General features: G+C 32.1%; 1 protein-coding gene across 12 annotated transcripts in view; it reads right to left on the bottom strand.

The window, feature by feature from the left end:
- Positions 1–476: 476 nt before the first annotated feature.
- Positions 477–22,783, bottom strand: part of LOC106458834 (syntaxin-12-like) — a 41,243-nt gene continuing 18,936 nt past the window's right edge. For 10 of the 12 annotated variants that reach the window (XM_022385182.1, XM_022385178.1, XM_022385179.1 and 7 more), the window contains 7 exons: positions 20,033–20,173; positions 19,213–19,268; positions 17,959–18,049; positions 5,814–5,886; positions 4,507–4,589; positions 2,747–2,843; positions 477–1,959 (listed from right to left, as the gene is read on the bottom strand). In XM_022385182.1, coding sequence (XP_022240890.1) covers positions 1,886–1,959; positions 2,747–2,843; positions 4,507–4,589; positions 5,814–5,886; positions 17,959–18,049; positions 19,213–19,268; positions 20,033–20,173 — 615 coding nt within the window. In that variant the 3' untranslated portion in view covers positions 477–1,885. Of the gene's footprint in view, positions 1,960–2,701; positions 2,844–4,506; positions 4,590–5,813; positions 5,887–17,958; positions 18,050–19,212; positions 19,269–20,032; positions 20,174–22,783 lie in introns of all 12 variants that reach the window. The other 2 variants (XM_022385185.1, XM_022385186.1) reach the window with 2 other exon arrangements.

Below are 22,783 nucleotides of genomic sequence, written 5' to 3'. Positions count from 1 at the left end.
ATTAAGTAAAATATTTATTTTTTATATTTTTAATATTTATTAAGTTACGGAAAATTAATTAACACACGGAGACGTAACAGTATAAATAAAAGTGACTTAGGAAAGCTACACAATGCCACCTGTGCTGTGCCCACCATGGATATCAAATTCGGCATTATAAGCCTTCAGCCTTATCGCCGTGCCATTTGGGGGGGGGGGGATATGTAGAAGTATGAACGTATGTATATATCAAAGATGGAAATAAAAACTGAAACAAAACTTCTTAATTAAGCAGCAAAGGACTAAACACACACACACACATACATATTACACAATATTATCCTCAACACTGCAAAATGTCTCTTCCTTCTTAGTTAAATGTACATATTTGTTTTATAAAAGTACCCATTACTTCACGTTTAACCCCACAGACAAGCAGTAACTAAAGAACATTTAACATACTGCTTCTCTTCTGTATATTTATCACTTTGGAATGGTTTCACTTACTTCTATGATTCCTAGTTAATTAGCTGTAATTCTTTTATTAAGAGTTTTATGTTTTTTTTTATTTTGAAATACTTATAATTATAGTTAAAATGTAAAAACAAAATGATAAAAAAATTATGTTTGGCTGCAGTATTTTTTTAGACATTCATCTTAACTAGTCAGCAAAATACTAATCAAAAGGAATATGAAAACAAAAAACCTGCAGTCAAACATGACCTTTAATCACTAATGCTAAGCCTAACAATTTTGCTACTATCATTTCCCACAAAATCTTATTTTAGAGAATTGTACAAGAGATAAAGGTTACTAAATATAAAGACAATGAAAGATATACAATAAAATAATAATAACATTTCAGTTTTTTTTCATGGACATCTCATACTTAAATAAGATGTTATAACCTGGAAGGTATCATACCTAAAATGTTATTTTTCTAGATTAAAACAGTATGTTCTTTAACAATTCTTGAAATATCTAGAACAATAATGAATTTTACAATAAAGCATAAAAACAGACAATTACTTCATCCGAGGACTTTATAATGCTAAACCTTCCAAGTAGTACATAGGGTGCATACTTTATTTCCTCTTCCCTGCTATGTACTTCACAATGATAATTTCACTGTGTATAATTTTATTCTAATGAGCAGCAAATGAAGATAAAAATCTCAGAAAAAAAAGAAAATATATGTAATTAAATGCTCCATTTCTTATACATTGAAATTTTTATGATTTATCACACATATAAGAAATTAAAACATTTTTAGTTTTAACTGATAATTTTTTTTCCTACAATAGACTAATGACATTTATCTACTAAAAACAAAATATGTATGTATATATCATAATAGAAGTAAACAAGTAGCAACAATTATTATTTTTTCATTAGGCTGGTTACAATTTTTGACAAATTGTTTATTTATTCTTTCATTCTGAACATCTTTTTTTTTAATGTGAACTGTGTATTCAGGTGAATTTTAAAACCTTCCAAATGGATCCTTCATATTCATAATTTTCACTTATTATATGAGCATTCATAAAAAAACATCATTATGATTTGATTCAATTCCTCATAAGCTTAATGTTTCAATTAGATATTCTGCTTAAAAGAAGGGCAACACTATGAGAGCAAAATGTTAATTTGGTAACTTTCTTACAATGAAAGCATAACAAATCTGATATTTCAATTAATATTATCTTCAACATAACTAGTAAGCTAACACAGACTTTAGATGAATATATCAAAAAGCTATAACACGAAAAAGAAATAACAAAGGTATTACAACTAAATGAACGTATAACAAAGTCTATGTGATTAAGATGTTTTAAAATTTTTATATTAGTCTGTTTTTACAAAAAAAAAAAGGTTCAAGATCCAGTTAAGAAAATGTCATCACTGTCTAGTCAGATATATGAATAATCCCACTGTGACAGCTACCAGGACCAAAATAAGAACAAGATAGCAAGCTGCTGCCTATAAAGAAAATAAATGATTTAAACAACAGAAATATATATGACTTCTAAATAAGACATGAAAAAGAGTTTAAAACTTTTGAATGAATTATATATATATATTTTTTTCAAGATAATTCTGGTACTTTGATGGTTTTCTTGCCATGAAAACATCTTATCTAGTATCAGTGACATTACTGTAAGACTATAAAACAGTTAATAGAAACATTTTATCTAGTATCAGTGACATTACTGTAAAACTATAAAACAGTTAATAGAAACATCTTATCTTTCAGTCTATTTTATTGTTGCTTTACCAAAACAACCAGAGTTAAGGTACAGATATTTTAATGCTACTTATTAACTGTTATTGTACAAGATGAACTGGTATTAAGTAACTTTAATTAGTATAGAACCAACAGATATTCATCATTATACATAGATACATGTTTGATTTTTTTTAGCATACAAAATAATAATAATAATGATATACTAAAAATGCTTTTTAATATTTTATTTTAATGATGCTTTCTACTGTTTAGTATCATTTGTTATTCTATCATGTTAAAAAAAGTTTACTAATTATAAGCATTTTTTCGTTATTTTTTTCTAAACAATCTTGAAGTGTTAGATTTAAGAACACATATATCCAATATGTAAATAACTGAAAATATATAAAATAAAACCTGCAAGATGTGGGAAAAATGAGGTGGATTTGCTTCATTATTCATACTTCATCACATAGTGCAGTAATTCCAACTTACACAGTACGTACACGGTAATAGAAAAATGATACCATACTCAAGTACCATCAGATTTGGTGGCAATGACAATGATCACCATCACAACTACCAGGACAATTATGCCAAAGACCACCAGAAAGCATTTTTTTCGACGGACTTTAGCCTATGAGAAAGAGTGTAAAAAGATGCCAAGAATCATGGAAAAGTAGTGCTTCTAAATGCATTTGAATTTCAAACTAAGAGGAATTAAAATTACATATCTAAAATAGAAATTTGCAATAAGTTTTAAAGTAAGGTTTAAGTGTCAAAAGCTGACAAAGCAACATTAAAGTCACACATAAACTGCAGATGTTACTTTCACATTTCTCTTATTCTGTCAATTTTTGATTCAAAATAATGCTTATGATTTTAAAAATTAAGAAGAATGTGAAAAAAGTTAATTTGCATCACAAATTTTACATTTAAAGCACTTTTTTATTACATATTTTTTAAAACAACCATGAATTAAACACCAACACAATGAACTATAAAAAGTTAAAATTACGTAAAATGCACTAGTACATTTATAATTATTTGGATAAAGTTTAACAGTTTACTCATAACACAGAATTATGTATCTTCAATTTCATTTATAAACTGTACAACAAAGGAATATTTATATTAATATCAATATCGTCTTGCTTCCATAAATCAAATTATTACCAAAAATATTTACTAATGGCTTCAGACTAAACAACTTTATTTTTCAGTACTGGGTTAAGATAAGAACAAGTTATACAATTCAAACACTTATCCATATAATTCTGAGTGGGTACATATTTTCTTTGACTTTATAGAGCAAAAAAAAAACAAGAACAAGCATTTATTTTAATTATTGAAATTTATGTCTATATCAAAAACTTTAATTTTTTTATTTAAAAATATCAATTTCATAGATTTCTGTTTTTCATCAATCTTTATAGCTCTCATCAGTTCTATAATAAAATAAATTAGGTTGGATTAAAAATATTAGGTCTGCTTAGTTTGGATAAATAATCCAACTGTTTCTTGCTACTCTTTTATTCTGATTATCTAAAACTGTTTTGCTTTACTCTGAGCAACTAGTTATTATTGCATTACATAATATGACTATTTTTCCACTAATAATATTTTCGTAATGGTGAGATATGTTGTTTGACATATATAACTTGCTACAAATTTAAAAATGACAAATAAAATGGATTTATACAGTGTTAATGTTTTAGTGACAGTATATTATACGTGCATATTGTTAGAAAACTAGCCGTCAAGAATATCAAAAAATTATTGTAAAGAACTGTATGGATATTGGCCATATTATTATAATTAAAAATTTTGGAAGTACATACATGTCTGTTCATTGTATACAAATTCTAAATGAAAATCACGTAACACGTGTTTTATAAGAGTTCCTTAAAAAACCCTAGCAGTTTGCTTTTAACACTTTTGAAGCAATATATACTTTTAGTTAGTGCTAGAATGCAAAGAGCAGTCAAAGAAGTGCAACACAATTCAAATTAATATATATATATGTCTTCCACTCCATTGGATAAGGCTTAAACAATGACTCTTGGTTTGTGTTTATTCCAGGATAGCCCAACTCAGAAAATAAATATGTAGTTGTTTAACATCCTCTTTTTGCAAAAAACTGGTGAAGAACATAAGAATTTTTTAAATTCTAATACACTTGGTTTTAAGACTTGTTTACTAGAAACAAAAATTAATGAAAATTTAATTCTTTTATGGTAAAAAATTTTACAGTCATATTTAACAAAAAATATTCAATTAAAACACATTACTAAAATTACCTGATGATGTCGTGCTTTAACTAGCTGTTGTGTTCCCTGTTCAACATGTATGGCAGAACTTTCCACATTTGCCTCAATGCTATCTGTAGGAATGACAATCAACTTTGTATCTTTTAATTACATATTCCTCAAATCACATCTTTCCTAGTTCAGACATATTTATGGCAATTAAAAAACTTGTAATATCCAATGCTAATAAAAAAAAAAACATTTATGAGTTGCTGAACCACAGGAACATGAAACACAAAATTAAAAATAATAACTGTTTGCCAGCCTACAAATAGAAATAAACATAACACTTAAAAAAAAGTTATACAAAACAATAAAACAAAACCTATAGCACCAAACTGTATATAAACTAAAATTTATAGGATATTTTAAGGTGGTATGGATATAACAAGAGCATAAAAGATGAGCAGGGCATGCAGAAAAGTGCAACATGAGAGTTAGAACAAGCAAGCAAGGAACTGGTTTCAAAATTCCACTGATAATGTGTAGGGACACTAAAATAATCTGATTAGCACATGTTCATTAGTAAAACTATACATAGCTAATAATACAGCAAATAAACATTGTGAAAGCTAATTACAGGAATAGGAACAGCTGTTATTCCAAACTAAGAGCATACTATTGTGTTACTTGGTCATACAGAGATGAAGCACATAGGAAATTGCCATGGAATTCCATCCAATATGGAATTTTATAAATTAGTACAAATCAGTTGTTTGTCATATTCTATAAATGTTGAATGCAGTCACTGCTATAGTTAGAGCATACACTGAGTATCCAAAAAATATGATGCCCTATGGAAATACATGATTCTGGAGGAATATTGGATCTTATTCCTTTATCCAAAGTTTAATTCTACTATAGCCTCATACATTCCAAATTCTTTTATAGCTTATAGCTCATAACTAAATCTAATTATTATCTTCTTATTATCTATGCTCACCATTACAGGTTTACTACTGTGTTTTGACTATGTTGACTTTGTGATATGTGTTTAAGTTGGACAAATAAACAGGTACATTAAGTGTCATTTTACTGTTTTACATTACCTTAATTTCATTTAGAAAAATAATCATAATAATCTCATAAAAACCTTTCTATGAGAGCTATGCGTTTAATCTTAATCTTTTGAAGGAAAACAAAAAACTATCAATAAATTAATTTAATTACTGTTCAACACCAAACTATCAACATTATATGGTTATCTTATACTTAAATAACCATAAGTAATTTATATTAATCATTTACAATCTAAGCCATTTTTTTTTTTTAAAAAAAAAGAACAATCTTTTACTTACCAATAATTTCACCCTGTTCATAAACCATTGATGCCAGGTCTTTAAATATTTGGTTGACATCTACAATATCAGACTACAGAAATTGGTAGAAAAACAAATCTAATTTTATTAATATATATATATATATGTTAGGTAAACAAATGTTAATTTTGAAAATACTTAACATGTTTTTTAAGTTTTAACTCTCCTATCACAATAGAATTTGAATGTTAGAAAAATGTACAACCTTTCAATTTTGTTACTCAGTTTTATTCCATATATAATGTTAGGTTCTTATAGAGCTGGATTCCTTACAGTAGATGTCTTGGTTTTGTTGGCAATGAATTTCAATAATAAATGGACAGCACACAATCCACTTAAATTAATATATTTAAAACAAATCAAACATATTTAAAAGAATTCATTATACTATTGATTTACCACAGTTGAATTTAGAGTTTTAAATAATTCTCTTTTTCTCCAAAGTCCACACAAGTTGGTTCAATTATTTTAGAACCCAATTGACAAGATGAATTATTTCTTCTCTCCTCTATTTTCACAATACAATCAGTGATAAATTCACTTACATTACCACAGTTGTATCCATAGCTTGAAATTATTTTCTTTTACATCAGAAGTCCACATAGGCCGGTTCAATTACTTTAGAACACCCTTTAAGAAGACGAATTCAACTTCTCTATCTCTGTTGTTACAATTCAAGCTGTGAAACTCACATGAAAATCACCACTATAACTGTTGGTTACCACAGTTATATCCAGAGTTTTAAATAACTGTCTCCTTTTTGTCAAAGTCCACACAGATGGGTTCAATTACTTTAGAACACCCTTTGACAAGACAAATTATTATTCTTTATCTCTGTTGTTACAATACAATCTGTGATACTTTCGCTTTAGAAATTGCCTGTTATGGTAAACTGACAATCATGCAGTCTAACTTCACTTTTACTTTCACTAACTTACTTAACTCTCTGTATCTGCACATATTTATATCACATGACAGAAAAATCTAGAAATATCTAGCCCTCTCATAACAACATTAAACATAATGAGAAAACTTAGAAGCTTCAAGTAACACGATGTCAACAACATTACAAAAGCCTAGTACAACAATTAAACTGCATACACAACATACAACTTGCACAGAGTTACGTAATGAAAGTTAACATTTTCGTACACTGAAACTGTATTTCTGATAGCTACAGTTCCATCTTTACCCAAAGATATCTCAATCCTGAACTGCCCTCTAAGCATGGCTAAACTTTTTCACTAACAGTGCACTAGTCATTTATACCCCATCAGTTTTGTGCCATTTCAGAACATGTGCTGATCATGTGACTACCCTCTACTGCACCCTATGTACTAGTGCAGCTAGCTCCCTCTACTATTCTAGAGTAATCCTCAATTTTGAGAATTGGCAGGTACAAACCAGAAACACTAGCATATCAGTGGGGAAAAAGGGTGGACAAAATCATTCAGTGGAAGTGCCTTGTATAAAATATAGAGATTAACAAGTGCAGTTTGCCTGGGTAAAAAACACTGAGGGGAAATGATTTGGAGTACATCATATTACGCAAAGTGCAGTCCATCCAGGCAGAAAACATCCAGTGGAAGTGCCTTGCATAAGGAGTTTTTGATAAACAAGTGTGGTCTGCTTGGTTAAAACCATCCAAGAGAAGTGCACTGGATCTTGAATATTATGTTATTGTATAATCATTGTTCAGTAATGAGTATAATGATAAGAACCCTCTTCTCACCCAGTGAGTACACAATATATATTTTATTTGTTATACAAAACCCACTTAGGAGGAAACCTCTTTGGTCCACCACTCCAGCAATTGGGAACCGGAAGTGGCAAGGACTCCTGTGCTCCACTAGAAGAGAAGGTGGGAATTACACGTTGGGAAGTCCTAAGGAATGATACACTAGAAACAGTGCAATGGATGTTTGTGATTCCCTATTTTGAAAAGCAAAAAGACCCAGATTAGAAGAAGCACGAGTCTGTAAGGATGGGCAGAAATCCCCATCTGCTTTACTCATGAAGTCCATGAGTAATGGGTGTACTGAAGTCAACTTGAAATCAGCTGTTCTTGTGAAATTTTCTAATGCACAGGTGAAAGATGCTAGAATTACACTGTGGGACCTTTGTGATCAATCTACCCTTGGCAAATTAGCTGAACGGCGTGATGGTAAAACCCGTACTGTAAAAGAGGCACACTTGCATGATATTTTGGAGGGAATTTCAAAGCTAGAAAAAGCCAAGAAACTACCATGTATTGCTGTTAGGGCTAAAGACTTGCATCTTGTTCCACGATTTCAACTTTGTTTCGCTAATCTAATGTGTTAGTTGGAAGAGACTGTGACTTGTATGAAAAAAAACTGTCGAGCACACGGTTGAAGAAAACATTGCCATTAAAGCCGTGTTGAATAAGCGTTTGTTTAAACCTGCAGTGTGTGACTTAAGTACTTCAGCCACTGCTGACATCACACCTGTGGTGACTGAAATACATACTGGTGAGAAACCGGCTGTGATTTATGAGTTGAATTGTCTGAGCTTACTGCTACATCAAGCACGAGCTCTGCCGATTTTCTGAACGGAAGAACAAGAAGGACCAACCGGGCAGCAGGAAGTCTTCAGTTCTTCCTAAACTTCCAAATGAACTTTGTGAAAATCTGTTGAGTACTATTACATCTTAATTGCCTCTTGCAGAAAACACTGACGGGGACTTCAGGCTTCCCAAAGATCAGGAGAGACGGAAGAATCACCGTGAATGACAAAGAAAAGTCATAATTGGTACGGGTGAGGATGTTCGTACTCTCACTGGACGATCAGGTCCAGACAGGGATTTATACATCACTAACGTTTCTAACGAAGCAAAAGTTGAGGATATCTGCTTTTGTAGAATATAACGATTGTTACATAATAGATCTACAGAAAGTTTCACCAGACGACTGGCGTTATCAAGTTTTTTGTCTCACTGTTTCCTAAAATGATTTCACTATACTGAATCAACCAATTTGGTCTGAGCATATACAAGTCAAACGATACTACCCAACTGTCAAACCAAACTTGTCATTACACTAATAGAGTGCTTGAACAATTGTGTTTGTGGAGTAACAGTGTCGTTACCCTCGGGTGAGCTGTTATTTCTTGCACTGAATGTTTATATGCCTACCGATTCTGCTGGTAACCTGGATGAATATATTTCTGTACTACAAGATATCTCCTGTATATGCCACATAAATGGATATGACAGGATTGTCCTAGGTGGTGACTTTAACACAGACTTCAGCCAACGTAGCTTACCTCACACGTTGGAGTTGGAAAGGTTTCTACAGGACGAGGAGTTTTGTCTGACCAGATCATACACTGGTGAACATGCATCTGATTACACGTTTGAGAATGTGTTTGGTGATAGGTCAAATATTGATAATTTCTTTGTCACTAATAACATGTTGGATTGTCAGCCTAAAAGTGTGAAATGTCATGACATGGATAATTTTTCAGATCATAGTGTCATTTCCCTTTCTATGGTTGACTCATCCTCAATAGAATGACTTGTACCTGCACACGTCACTACATCGCATCTGAGATTCAAATGGGTCGAGGCTAAGCCTGAGTCAACTGAAGCCTATCAGGGAGGACTGAGGAAACGTTTAGATAATGTTCAGATACCGTGCAAGGTAATTCATTGTAATCAAGTTAACTGTAAATGTCATGACTCATCGATAGAATACTGGTTAAAGCCTGTATAGACTCTAGTTTGAAATCTATACCACATACTCGCAGTAACAAACCTTCTGTGGCTGGTTGGAATGACGAGGTGAAACCCGTGCATGAAAATGGGAAGACCAAGAGTTGGTCTAATTGCCCAGATATGGAGGAGTACTCGTGCTGAGTATCATTGTATGGTAAAACGTGTCAAATCCCGAGCAGATCAGCTATCGTCTCAGAAGATGACTGATGCACTCATGAACTGTCAGAACCACGATTTATGGAAGGAGGTGAAGAAGTGCAACAAAACTTCTAAACCTGTTCCTTCTACTGTTGATGGTGCTATCAGCGAATGAGAAATCGGTAATGTATTTGCTCGTAAGTATGAGTGTCTGTATAACTGTGTCTCATACGAAGAAGAGGATACGGCCACCGTGATATGGGAACTGGATGAGCAAATTCGTCATCACTGCTGCAATGATCAGTGTTATCATGGCCACTTCGTTACGACTGACCTAACTGATAATGGCATGTCCCGTCTTAACTTCGGTAAGAGAGACAAGTGACAGATTATCTTCTACCAACCATATCAAACATGGAGGACTGGTATTAGGCACACATCTAACCATTTTGTTTATGATGCGTCATAGTTACGTCCCTGGTGATATGTTGGCATTGACCATCATACTTATTCCAAAAAGTACGAGAAAATCACTGAGCGACTCAGGTAATTATAGGGCCATTGCCTTAAACAGCCCGTTAAGTAAACTTTTTGAGCTTGTAATATCAGAAATGAATGCTGAATCACTGGTTACAACCAATCTGCAATTTCGTTTTAAGCAGAAATCTTCGACTACACAGTGTACTTTTGTTGTACAAGAAGTAATTCAGTATTATTTAAATAATGACACATCCGTGTTTTGCATGCTTTTGGATGTGAGTCAGGTTTTTGACCATCTCCAGTATATTAAACTGTTTAAATGATTACTTGAGAAAGGTTTATGTCCTTTAACATGTAGAGTATTGTTACTTAGGCATACAGGACAGGCGGTACAGCTTCACTGGGGAGAGATTCTTTCAGGTTTGATATCTGTGTCCAACGGTGTCAAGCAAGGCAGAATTCTGTCACCTGTACTTTTTTCGATCTATGCTTATATGTTACTTACTGAGCTACGTAACTGTGGTCAGGGTTGCTACATTGGCAGAACATTTGCAGGGGTGATTGCTTATGCTGATGACATTATCCTTTTAGCTCCATCAAGAACTGGGTTATTGAATATGTTGGAAATTGCCAAACAAATAGGCAAGGACCTCAACATTAAGTTCAATCCAGCGAAATGCCAGTTTTTGAAATTTAGGTGTCCTATTTCAGTTAGTAATGATAACGTAGAACAGCCTATATTGTTGTGTGGCATGATGGTTCCATTAACGAATCAGCTGTACACCTTATTCATTACATCGGCTTTAATTACAGCATGAATGAATTGTACCAGAGATGTAATTCGTTACTATCCAAGTTTTCACACTGTTCATATGATGTGCGATACAGTCTGTTTAAAACACATTGTATGTGTTTATATGGATCGAATCTTTGGGATTTTGATCATAGGACAATTGAAAGTTTTTATTGTGCATGGGGGAAATGCATTCTCATGGTGCCATATGACACTCACTGTGACTTGTTACCTAGAATTTTGGATGATCATCCCATAGAATTTCAAATGCACAAGCGTTTTGTGATCTTTATGAACTCATGTCATTCATCTGAAAACAAGCTAGCCAGATTATGCTATAGAATAGCTGTAAATGGCAGTGGATCTCCTGCTAGGAATTCCATCAGGCAAATTTGTTGTCAATACAATCTTCACTGGGAATCTTTACCGAGATTTCTTCTATGTAAAAGCCCCAGACTGGCCCAAGAGCCAGTGCTATTAGAGACTTTATCCGCTTCAGGGAGACATCAGAAGGTGACGACAGGGTAGATATAAATATTATTATTTCCCACCTGTGTACATATTAATTATCTGTATAACTACTGATGTCTGTAACTGTATTAATTGTATCTATAAATGGTACGAATAAATATATATATATATATATATACATATAAAGGTGAACAGACGTGTGTAGAATCTCCACAGGAGGAAGGCGATACATGCCCAAGGAAGTCACAGTTCGTGCAGATAATGTGCAAGAAATATATAAAAGTATTGGGAGTTGTCCACATACCAGCCTGAATGATCTCCTCCAAATGACAATGGATTCGAGCAGCTAAAGACATAGTTAGATGACGAATGTGGTGAGAAGAAACATTATGTAAACAACAACTTTCCATGGACAACTCAGAATACAGCAGTCGTATGAGTTGAGAAACCCAACCAGTGAGCGTAATAGGCAATAAATTACTAGAAACAGAGGCATTACGAGCCACATGACATAGCAGGGAACAAACTGAATAAAGTAATCAATCTGGATCCGAACGAGAGCACAGGTGGGAAATGGAAAATAAGGAAATGGGAGAAAACGCTAAACAACTATCCAGATAGAGGATAACACACAAGGAATGGTAAAGGATGCGAGAAACATTAATGGCATAATATCAGAACAATGATCTCATGCCAGGAGGAGCAGGAAATAGGTCTGAAGGGAAAGATGGTACAAGGAACATGTTGCAATGGCTTCAAAGGGAGAACTGAAAAGAACAACATTGAGATCCCAATGTAGCAGAACAAAGGGATGTGGTGGATGGATCAGATGAAGAGAATGGAAATGGAGGGAAAGAACTCATGGAGAAGAAGGCATTCCAGAAGTGAGAGCATGGAGGATGTTCAACACAACAGGATGGGATGGGTGGAAGGAAGACCAATGCCTCTGGTACACAGACAAGAAGGAAGGTTGAAAGGCACAGGCAAGGAAAGACTCTATACTAGGGGTGAGTCCCTAAGTTGAGGCAAGGGACTAGACAAAAGCAATGTATGTAGATGGAGTTTGGTGACATTGGAATGAACCATGTCAGATTACGGTTGTCAGAGGAGAGACAGAAACAGAGGTAAGGGTAGGGGATGTCGCTCCAGCAAGGGGCAGAGCAGATGGAACTATGTCTGAGCAGACCAATACGGAATAACAAGCAGGACACGACAAGGAATGGTCTGGAAAAAAGAGTCTGAATGAAGGGTAGGTATATAAGTGAAGACCCTACAAATCTGACTGAATGCATCTACTCCCAGAGCTGAAGTGTGTGGAACCAGAGACCAAAAGAAAGGAATTTTTGCATTCCAGTGAGTGGCAAACACATTTATATGTGGTGTTCCCAGTTCAAAACACAACCACCAAAATACCCGTTGAAGAAGGGATCACTCTGTGGGAAGAATCTGGATGGGTCAAGATAAGCAATCATCCACCAGATTTATGATCCTGAGAATGTGACACACCAAGTATGTGATGTAGTGGTTGTGAGTCCAGTAAAGAAAATCCAGCACCCACCCATAACCACCCACCTCCTCAGGAGTGGGAGGAAATTATACAAAACCCGAAAAACTGCCAAAAGTTCCAGGATGTTGATATGGAGAGTAGCCTCCTTGACAGACCATTGACTGGAAATTTCTTGGGAATAAAAAAACCCTCAATCGACCAAAAAAGTACAGGTAAACAGATGAGACTCTGGACAAGGTGGTATAATAGGGAACACCACCATGGTCAATTCCCTGTTGAGCCACCAAGCAAGATCTGCTCCGATCCTCAGGGGTAGAGAAACAGGATGGTCCAAGGGATTGTGGGAGAAGTTTTATTGGTTGAGAAGCATCCACTGAAGGGAATGCATATGAGGTTAACCCAAGGGAATGATAGCTTCCAAGGAAGCCTAAATCCCCCAAAAGAGAGAGAGAGAACCCCTCTCACAGTTAGAAAAGAAGAAGGTAGGGCCATTGAAGCTGCTTGCACTAAAGTAGAGAAGGCTGGGCCTGATGAAGATGAAAATGGAAGAAAAACCCCCAATGGAATAAGGGATTGAGTAGGGTTAAGAATGGACCACTCCAACTGGATCAGAAAACCCTAACTGAGTAGTTTCCCAAAGAAGTAAGCAGGCATGATTGACTGACTGGGCATGGTAAGAGGCAAGCAGGAGCCAATTGGCCATGAAAAAGAGAGTCTGAAGACCCAAAATGTTAAAATGACTCACAAAAGAGCGTACCACTCAACAAAACACATGAGAGTCGAAGAAGGATTGAACAGCAGCTCCTGGAACTGGAAGACATGACCCATCCTTCAAGATGATTTGGTCTACCAGTCCCAGGGAAAAAACAAAACAAAGTGAGAGGTAGGACTCAATAGTGAAGTGAGGTGGTTCCAGATAAGAGTTCAACTGGGACAGGTCTATGGCAGGTCTTCAATCTACCATCTGTCGAGGGACAACAATTAGACAGGAGTAAAACCCAGGTTGAGTGGGCACCACCCAATTGAAAGCCCCTTTGTGAAGGAGGTCGTGAACAGATTAGGCAAGACAACTGGAAGAAGATCACAAGGAGGAGAGAAGGAAATCTGTGAAGTGGATAGGGAAGGAGCAGAACTGAAGGCAAAAACCTTCAGATAGAACCTGTAGAACCCACAGAACTGTTGTGAAGTGTAGCCAAAGAGACACATAAACTAAACATACTTTGACTAACAAACTAACAAAACCTACAAATTTGTAGTCTACAAAGTACATAAAAATAATGAACCTGCAAAACTATGAAATCTGAGCTAAAACATAAACCAATAAGAAACACCTAAAGTACAAAACCACTAAAGGAACTTAGACAATAAAAGACACTTAAGTATAGAATTTATTTATAAGTCCACTCAAAGAACCGATAAGACAAAGGACCAAAAGTAAAACCTATCCTGAAGAACATGAGAATAAAAAGGCACCCAGGTAACAATAATAAATTCTGACTCAAATTTAATTCCCAAATAGATGTGACTAGTAGTAAAGAAAAAAAAGAACTTACAAACTTGATCAAAGTTACATTTACCCAAGCAGTAACTATTGTGAGAAACCCGTGCATATACCAAAAATTAAACAAAAACAAAGTAATAATCAAATTCTAAATGCAAACTTAAACTAAAGTAACGTAGATGGTAAAAGAATTATAAAACTCAAACTTACCAAATACTGAGCAGAGAAGACATGAAAGACCTAAATTATCGTGTGCAGAAATTAGAAAAAGCCTCACAAACTCACTAAACATAGGTATACCTACTGGGAGTGAAGAATACACACTGAAAAACTTACCATAGATCTCCTGGGAAAAAGAACAATACCTAACCAAGCAGGTTACAAGGAGGTGCGGTACAGGTGAAAAGTGTCATATAAAGAAATTTTCACTCAGTAGTTATATCCTTCCTCACAAAAAATCCTAACGTGAAAGGAAGAACTCATCAGCTGAACTAAGATACAAACTCCCTATGAACTAAATCCTGTGCTTCCCTAGCAGACATTGCCAACCCTGACACTTGTGTCAGAACCATTGTCTACCATCACGGGAATTACAACATCTGCCATATTAAATCAAATTCATACGAAGACATTAGAATTCAGAAAACAGAAATACTAAAACAAATGAGTAGAAACAACGGAAATCAAACACAAGAAGTTGAAACTGATATAAATTTGTGATCAAGCACACCCAAAATTTTGTAGTCATATGGAGAGCAAGTTAAAACACAAGTCCATATATTAGAATGCCAATCGAGAAAGTGAGAATTACTCTAGAATAGTAGAAGGAGCTAGCTATGCTGGTATGGATGGCACAATATGATTGGTGGAGGGTAGTCGCATGATCAGCACATTCCTTAATGGTGTGAAACTGAGAGTATAAAAGACTGGCAAGTTGTTAGTGAAACATTTTAGCAATGCTTAGAGGGCAGTCCAGGTATGAAATAGCTTTGGGTGAGAAGAAGTAAGACTGTTTTTGAACTTGTCTTAGCTACTGCTTTTAAAATAATGAACTTTTAACACTCTTGTTATGAAAACTAAATAATAATTAAAAATTGACTCACTTAATAAACTAAACAATAACTCTTAAACTGAACAGTCTTGTATATCCAACATATAATTTCTAAATATAAGTGATGTTTGTGCACTTTCCTGTAAAAATTACCAAATGCTTTTTCTGTTGTAAATGGTGAGAGTTAAATTAACATGATCACATTCAACAAAAGATAAGTGTTTAGAATTATGTTTTTATAAGCATCCACAACATGCTAAAGAAATGGTGCAATAAACTTTTATTAAATAAAATGAGACAAAGTTCACCACTTGGCGGGACAAAACCAAGTACAGTCACCTTAACTTGATATTTAAATGAAATGCCAATTTTCAATGACACTCATTTGAGGAAAAACACATTTCAAACTGACAAAACAGGCTGCAGCAACGTTTGCTACAGCACCAAGGTAGTAGCATGTACTTTCTTAAATATGTCCTAAGATTAATCATACCACATTGGTATCCAAATATAAGTTCCTTTGAACTTAGTAGCAAATATGTTTACTTAAATATATGTACAATAAATAAATATCTTGGCCACTCAGTTCAAATTAAGTTATTTTTGGAAAGAGATATGGTTTGATTAACCGTCTTTATATCTTTATATATATATTTTTAATTCTAAGAGAATAAAGAAACGAAAGGCATTTTTTTATATTCAGAATAAAAATGAAAGAAAAACAATAACAAAATTTTTAGGTTGAAGTAATGCTAGTGGCAACTATATATAGTTTAGAATTTAATGTCTTCTGTACTAACATATTTGCTATATTATAATATACTGTACCTTATTACAATTCATATAAGCAGTAAACGAAAAAATAAAATATTTATATAAAACATAATTCATAAAATTGCACTGATCATGCTTCTGGCAACATTTGTTTATTATTTTGTTAACAATGCGAGTTTTTCATTTAATGACCTGTTTTTAAGTTCAAAACTTTCATGTTTCTTAACATGTTTTTAACAAATACAACAATACCTTAAAACAACATAATAGACAAAAATTGTTATAAGTTAGAAGGTTTTTCATGTTACATAGTTAGGCTGCTGGTGACATATTTTTATGCTAAACAAGTAACATTACAACTTATAATCTCAAATTATTAATTCATAAATTTAGTAAATACATGAAAGACCATATACTACTGCTTTCTGAGATGATTTACCATTCACAGTGTATTTAGTGTTGTGTGATAGGTGTGTACAAACAGGCATGATGTGAGGTACCATACTTGTTCTAATGTTGGAAATGGACAATGAATATGATTTTTAGTGAAATAATTTCCCTATTATATTATTTTGAATTTGTATCAACTTGGTTTCATTTAAACCTATGTTTGACAAAAAAGCAACTAAACAATCTTGATTTTTTATCTTGTACTTCTTTATACATTTCAATGTTACTCTATAAAATTACCTCACTGTAGCTCTAAGTAAAAAGGCTGAAAGCTTTAAAATATTTAAGCCAACCATAAAGAAAAACAATTAACCTTGAAGTGTGTTGACTGTATAGTGGCTATGAAACAGTAGCTTGGTTTACTCTGACTACAACATAAATTGGTTTTATTTAGTAAAATTTAACTACCTTTCCAGATTTTTCTATTTTCAAAGGAAGCAATAAATATTATTAATTTAAAAGTAAAGAAATTGCAGAGTTTTGCCATAAATACTTAGCATAAATATATATATATATTATTCCAAAAAGTATACTACTACTATATATATGTTTTAACAAAAATTATAGAATATTAAAAAATGGTATGATACATATCATCAGCAGTAAAGATCAGAATCATTCAAATGTGTAGTATCCCCTACCTTGTATTAAGTGTTTATTATTTTAAACTAGAGTAATGTAAAGAAAACACTGGTACCTTCTTTTCAAATAATTAGTCATAATTTAAACATTTAAAAAATTTACACTTATTTACATTATACATTTAATGAAATTATATATAATTGCAAATTTTTCTTCTCTTCACTAAAATGTGTAATTTTTGGTGAAAAAAAAGAAGAATCTGTGAATGATGTAGAGGCCTAATCTATTCTTTCATTAGGTTATTAATGATGAGTAAAGATATTTACATCAAACACTGAAGATAGAATATATACTTTCATATGTCTATGCAAATATTTTCACTTCCAAACTTAATAACAAGATTTTAAATACATACACATACTCATTTTACGTGAGTATAACTTGTAGTGACATTTCTTGTATGTAATACTTAGCATAAATATACATCTTTTATTCCAAAAAGTATACTACTATATATATATATATGTCTTAACAACAAAACCTATATATACTAACTAGTTTACTAACTAAAAATCCACTCACAAAAGTATTTGAATTTGACAACAGAGCTTTACAGGGAGTCACACCTTTCTAACATAACTTACTTCTAGTTTCTTAATGGATTGTTCCCTTTCTCTAAGTAGTTCAAGGTCTACTTCATCTTCTATTTGCAGAGCTGTTTGGGAGTGTGTGGGGCTATCATAAAACCAACATTTCTGTTTTTTTTAATTATAAAGATAACTGTTTTTTCAATATCTTAATTTCTGGAGCCAAAACAAACCACCATTAAATTTCTACAACTGTCAAAAAATAGGGAGTTAGGCTTTTTCATATTTCATTGTCTGCAGTTTATACTTCATGTCACAAAGTTCCTAATTAAAAATTTAAATATGGATTTTTGCCTTCAACTCATATTTTTTTTTTGGAATAGTAAGAATGTTCCTTGATTCTCATGCTATAACATACACAAACTTTTTTTAAGATTTATTTATTTTTTAAGTTTTACTCTTCAATCAAGTTGTGTAGATACCATTCACAATCTCCATCCAGTTATTCTGGCTTTGATTGTTTACTTAAAGTTCCTATACTCCTCTAATCATACCTAGACTATTCTTGTACAGATACTTTTTGAGTAAATGGACAAAAAAAAGAAAAAAAAAAGAGAGATACCTCTATTGTTCATGTCATACATTCCAAACTTACTTTTCACAAACAGTATTATTATTATTAGACACATCTTGAAAATTGTTTATATGGTGAAATATCTCTTTATATATTTAAAAAACTAAAAGGCATTACAAATTTAAATAGTTATAGTAATTTGTCAGTTTTATGTATTTACTATTCTTAGGTCATTTCATTTTAAATATGTCCCATCAACCCATCACAGTTAAAATACATTAATCAACTCTTCTAAATTTTCAAAAAATAAAAATTAATTTGTTTTACCTGCTTATTCATAACCTTCAGTGAAATATCAACTATAATGTTAGTTTACTTTGCTAACTTTGTAAAATCAAATTTATTTTCATTGAATTTCTACGAAAACATACAGATCAGTTTGAAAATTCTATCCACTTGGTGTAGATCTAGAATTAACAACCACATCTGACACAGAATTCTGTGATTTTATGTTACATTAATAGTATATTTTTAAAGAATTAAGAGCTCTCTCCTGTTAGTAAGTTATGCTATTAAAAATTACAAACTTCAGTTTTAAATTGAGGTTTATGATTTTCAGTTTTTTATGAGATTCACTAGTTCTAAGTGAGATGATGCAATGTGTATTACATTTTCACGTGCCTTGAAAACTCTGAAATAACAACAATAGGGTTTCATTAAAATCAAACAAATCTTACCTGGCAAGATCAATCAAAGCTGTTCCTATGTCTGGTGATTCATCAGCATTTGGGTCCTAATTTTATAAAAAACAAAATATCATAGAAACCTAAAACTTCACTAATTTGGCTATAGTTACGTGTGAGCATTAATAATTGTTATTAAGAATAAATAATCCTTTCTCCTTTCCATATTTGTCATGATATATATTTCAGTACATATATAATCATTTAAAGCATATACTTTTGCTTCTGGTCAGTCATCTATAGTCATAAACAAATAAAGCTTGTGGTAATAGCACCCAAAAAGCATTGCGGATATCTCATCTATCAAGCAAAATCCAAAAATGCCAAAGTTAAACAAGTTGACCATCATGGAAAATCAAAACAAGGGTGAAGAGGTGAGTGCTTGAACCCACAACATCTCACCTTCTACTGCCTTTCACCTTTGTTTATGACTATGGATGACTGACCAGAAATGAAAGTATATGCTTTAAATGATTATAAAGTCTTTATTGTTTAATGGTGCTGATCTAAATCACCTATTAGCAGTAATTACAACTGATAGTCATTGAGCTATTTCTCTATTTATTTAGTTATATATATATATATATAGTTTGCAAACATGAACTTTAATTCCTTTAAAATCTTCTTATTGGGCTGTACTTACTAACATAAATGTTATTTTCACTTTAGAAAAAGAAAGATGTTGGCATAATCTAAAAATTTTAAAGATACAATTTTTGTTTAAAATATACAAAGTATTGTATTTTTCTAAACCAACTTCTATCTTACTCTTGAAATATTTAGTTCTTACAGTTTTTTCATGTTTTGCACCTACCCCTTGAAGTCCTGAATATAATCTTGCACGCATCACACTTGCTTTCTCTTTTTGGGCTGCAAGCCTTTGAACAGCTTGAAAGTTCTTTAATGCCTCTGTGAAGTTATTAGTAAGCTTTTCCTTCAAAAATGTATTCTGTCGCTGATGTGTGAAAAAACAAATAAAAACATCCAAGATCATTTTCTGAACTTTACTTGTCTATTCCTGCTCTAAAAGTTTTGGGTTTAAACATGATTTTTCTAATTAGCAAAATTCCTATATTTTAAATTCCTGTAAACCTGATGTTAAATTTCTTTTTCATATTTCACTCTCTTGCTGTGGGCTCAGCCAAATTTTCTATACTATAACTTCTAATATGTTTTGTGTACCTTCATGAAATTTTGCTTTCAGTAATCATTAAGTCATTTGTAAACAAAAAATCAAAATTTTAATGAAGCAATTTTGCTAAACATTTCTCCATGAATATATATGGAGTCAAAGTGTTGAATGCTTTGAGTGCAGAGTGATTTTAATGTTAAGATTAAAAATACTTCTTTTCATCTAAAAATCTTAAATTTCATTTGTGTAATCATTAGTACTCCCAAAATAAATTTCAAACTGTTTTTTCAGTAAAACTTTATATTTTATCTGTTATTTTCTCCACCCTAACTCTATACAAGGTTGATGAATTTGACCTACCTCGTAATCACCAAAAAAAATTTAAGAAATATAAATTACCCTTTTTTCTTTCTAGAATGACTTCAAATTGTAACATGAAACTACATTTATTTATCTTAAATAGCTTTAAACTCATAACAGTATAGATATGTTTCTACTTAAATTTTATTGTTTTATTTCTCTTTGAACCATGTCTAACTAATATTCCTGCCACACAAGTTATAAATCACTTGGCGAACGTGTAGCTAATGTTACCCTATTGAATTACATAATGCAAGGGGCTATTCACAAGTTTTTCACTAGTGCATCTCACGAAAAATGTTTTATTATTATTGTTTTATATTTGTCCTAAACTAACCTTACCTAACCTAAAAAATTTCTAATTTTTACATCTTAGTTATTTTTATAATAACAAATAAAGAGTACATGCAAAAAATAAAAAATAAAGTACTTCCCTAGGTCTTTTCTTTTTTTGTCAACTGTCTATGGAACTTAACTACTTTTTTATACTAATGGTACTACTGCAATAAATATTTTATTTATTTAATTTAATTTAATGCACCAAAGAAAACAAAATAATAACATACAAAAAGCAGACAATTTCCCATAACTATCACAATTTTTCTGACTTACTAAATATACAACAAGAGCTGTTAAAAATTCAGCTAAGCTCATCAATGTGTTTCCTGTGGGAATAAAGTTTTAACTGGAAGCAAAATAGACAATTCTCTGTAGAGAAAACAATGTAATATGTTAAATCATTTGATAGATTAAAACCTTGGCTTTCTATTGATTATATATAATACAGTATTAAATTTCGTACATCTCAGAGGGGTGGTAAATAAATTAGACTAGAGAGGATACCTAGAGAGTAAATGTCACAATTCTCATATCAGGGGAATTGAGGATTTTCTTTTAATATTGCCGTTTAAAAATTAAAACTTATGTAATATTAAAATTTAGATGATTAGCTACATTTTTTTTGCCAAGTATATTCAATGTATATTGATGTAACTCACTAAAACCTTATGACATGCACAGAAAAAGATGCCTGTAGCAAGAGCATTCATCAACAAAGAAAATACTTTGGTAGTTATATGCTGTTGAGAATTCTCATCAGTTTTCTTAAGATGGACCATCATTCTCAAAAATCATATTTTTAAGGATGAATTAATGAATTTCAAATTTCCATTGTTGTTTAATAACAACAAAATTAAAAAAAAGGTATTTCTGGAACATTTGTTTTACAATTTTGCACCAAAACAGAATTTCCTATTTCAATACAGTTAACTCTTAAAAATAACTTGTTTATCATTAGTGAAAATTTTGTATATTCATCTTTTATATTTAAAAGAAATTATCAAATTCTATTTAAAGGTTTATTAACCTGGCATAACCTACCTATACATTTAACATTAAATCCTAAATAAAAAGTAATATTAAAAATAATGTTTATTTTCCAAGGGCAATAATTGAAGTCTTAGTGACAAAAATGTAGTTAAATATTTTTCAAATATATACTACAATTAATGCTGTAGTTATAAGGGAAAGAGAACATTGATTCATTATTCAAAACAAGCTGAGGCACCTGTCCTACATCCACGGGCATAAGAATTGAATGCAAGGCTTCAACTAATAAATTAAATTTAAAATATGTATAATCTATTTCATAGATAATTTATTTTAGAACTACTTTATTTCAGTTCTACATTAAAGACACTTATCTTATTTCACTCCTACATTAAATACACCTATCTTATTTCCCTATTTCTATTCTATATTACCAAAACAGTGTTACAACTACTTTGCTTTATTACTTTTACTACTGATCTTTCTCTCAGCCCCAGAGTTTGTTGATATTCTTAGTGCTTCTTAATAGACCACATTAGAAGCTCTTCCTCTTTTCTGGACCAAAATAAAAATTCTTGGTGATCTTACTGTTTAATATCTAACATAGAATTCACCATGTGAAAAGGAAGAGAATTTCAGATGTAGCCCTGCCACTTTAACCCTTTCAACACAGGTCACAGTGAAAGGACATATCTTGTTTGTTGACTCGCATTCAAAATTTTATTGAACTACTATTTCATGAAT

This window comes from Limulus polyphemus, unplaced genomic scaffold (assembly GCF_000517525.1).
Source record: "Limulus polyphemus unplaced genomic scaffold, Limulus_polyphemus-2.1.2 Scaffold521, whole genome shotgun sequence".
NCBI classification, from domain to species: Eukaryota; Metazoa; Arthropoda; class Merostomata; order Xiphosura; family Limulidae; genus Limulus; species Limulus polyphemus.
Note: the sequence above shows the minus strand (reverse complement) of the source record. Positions and strands in the feature narration are given on the sequence as shown.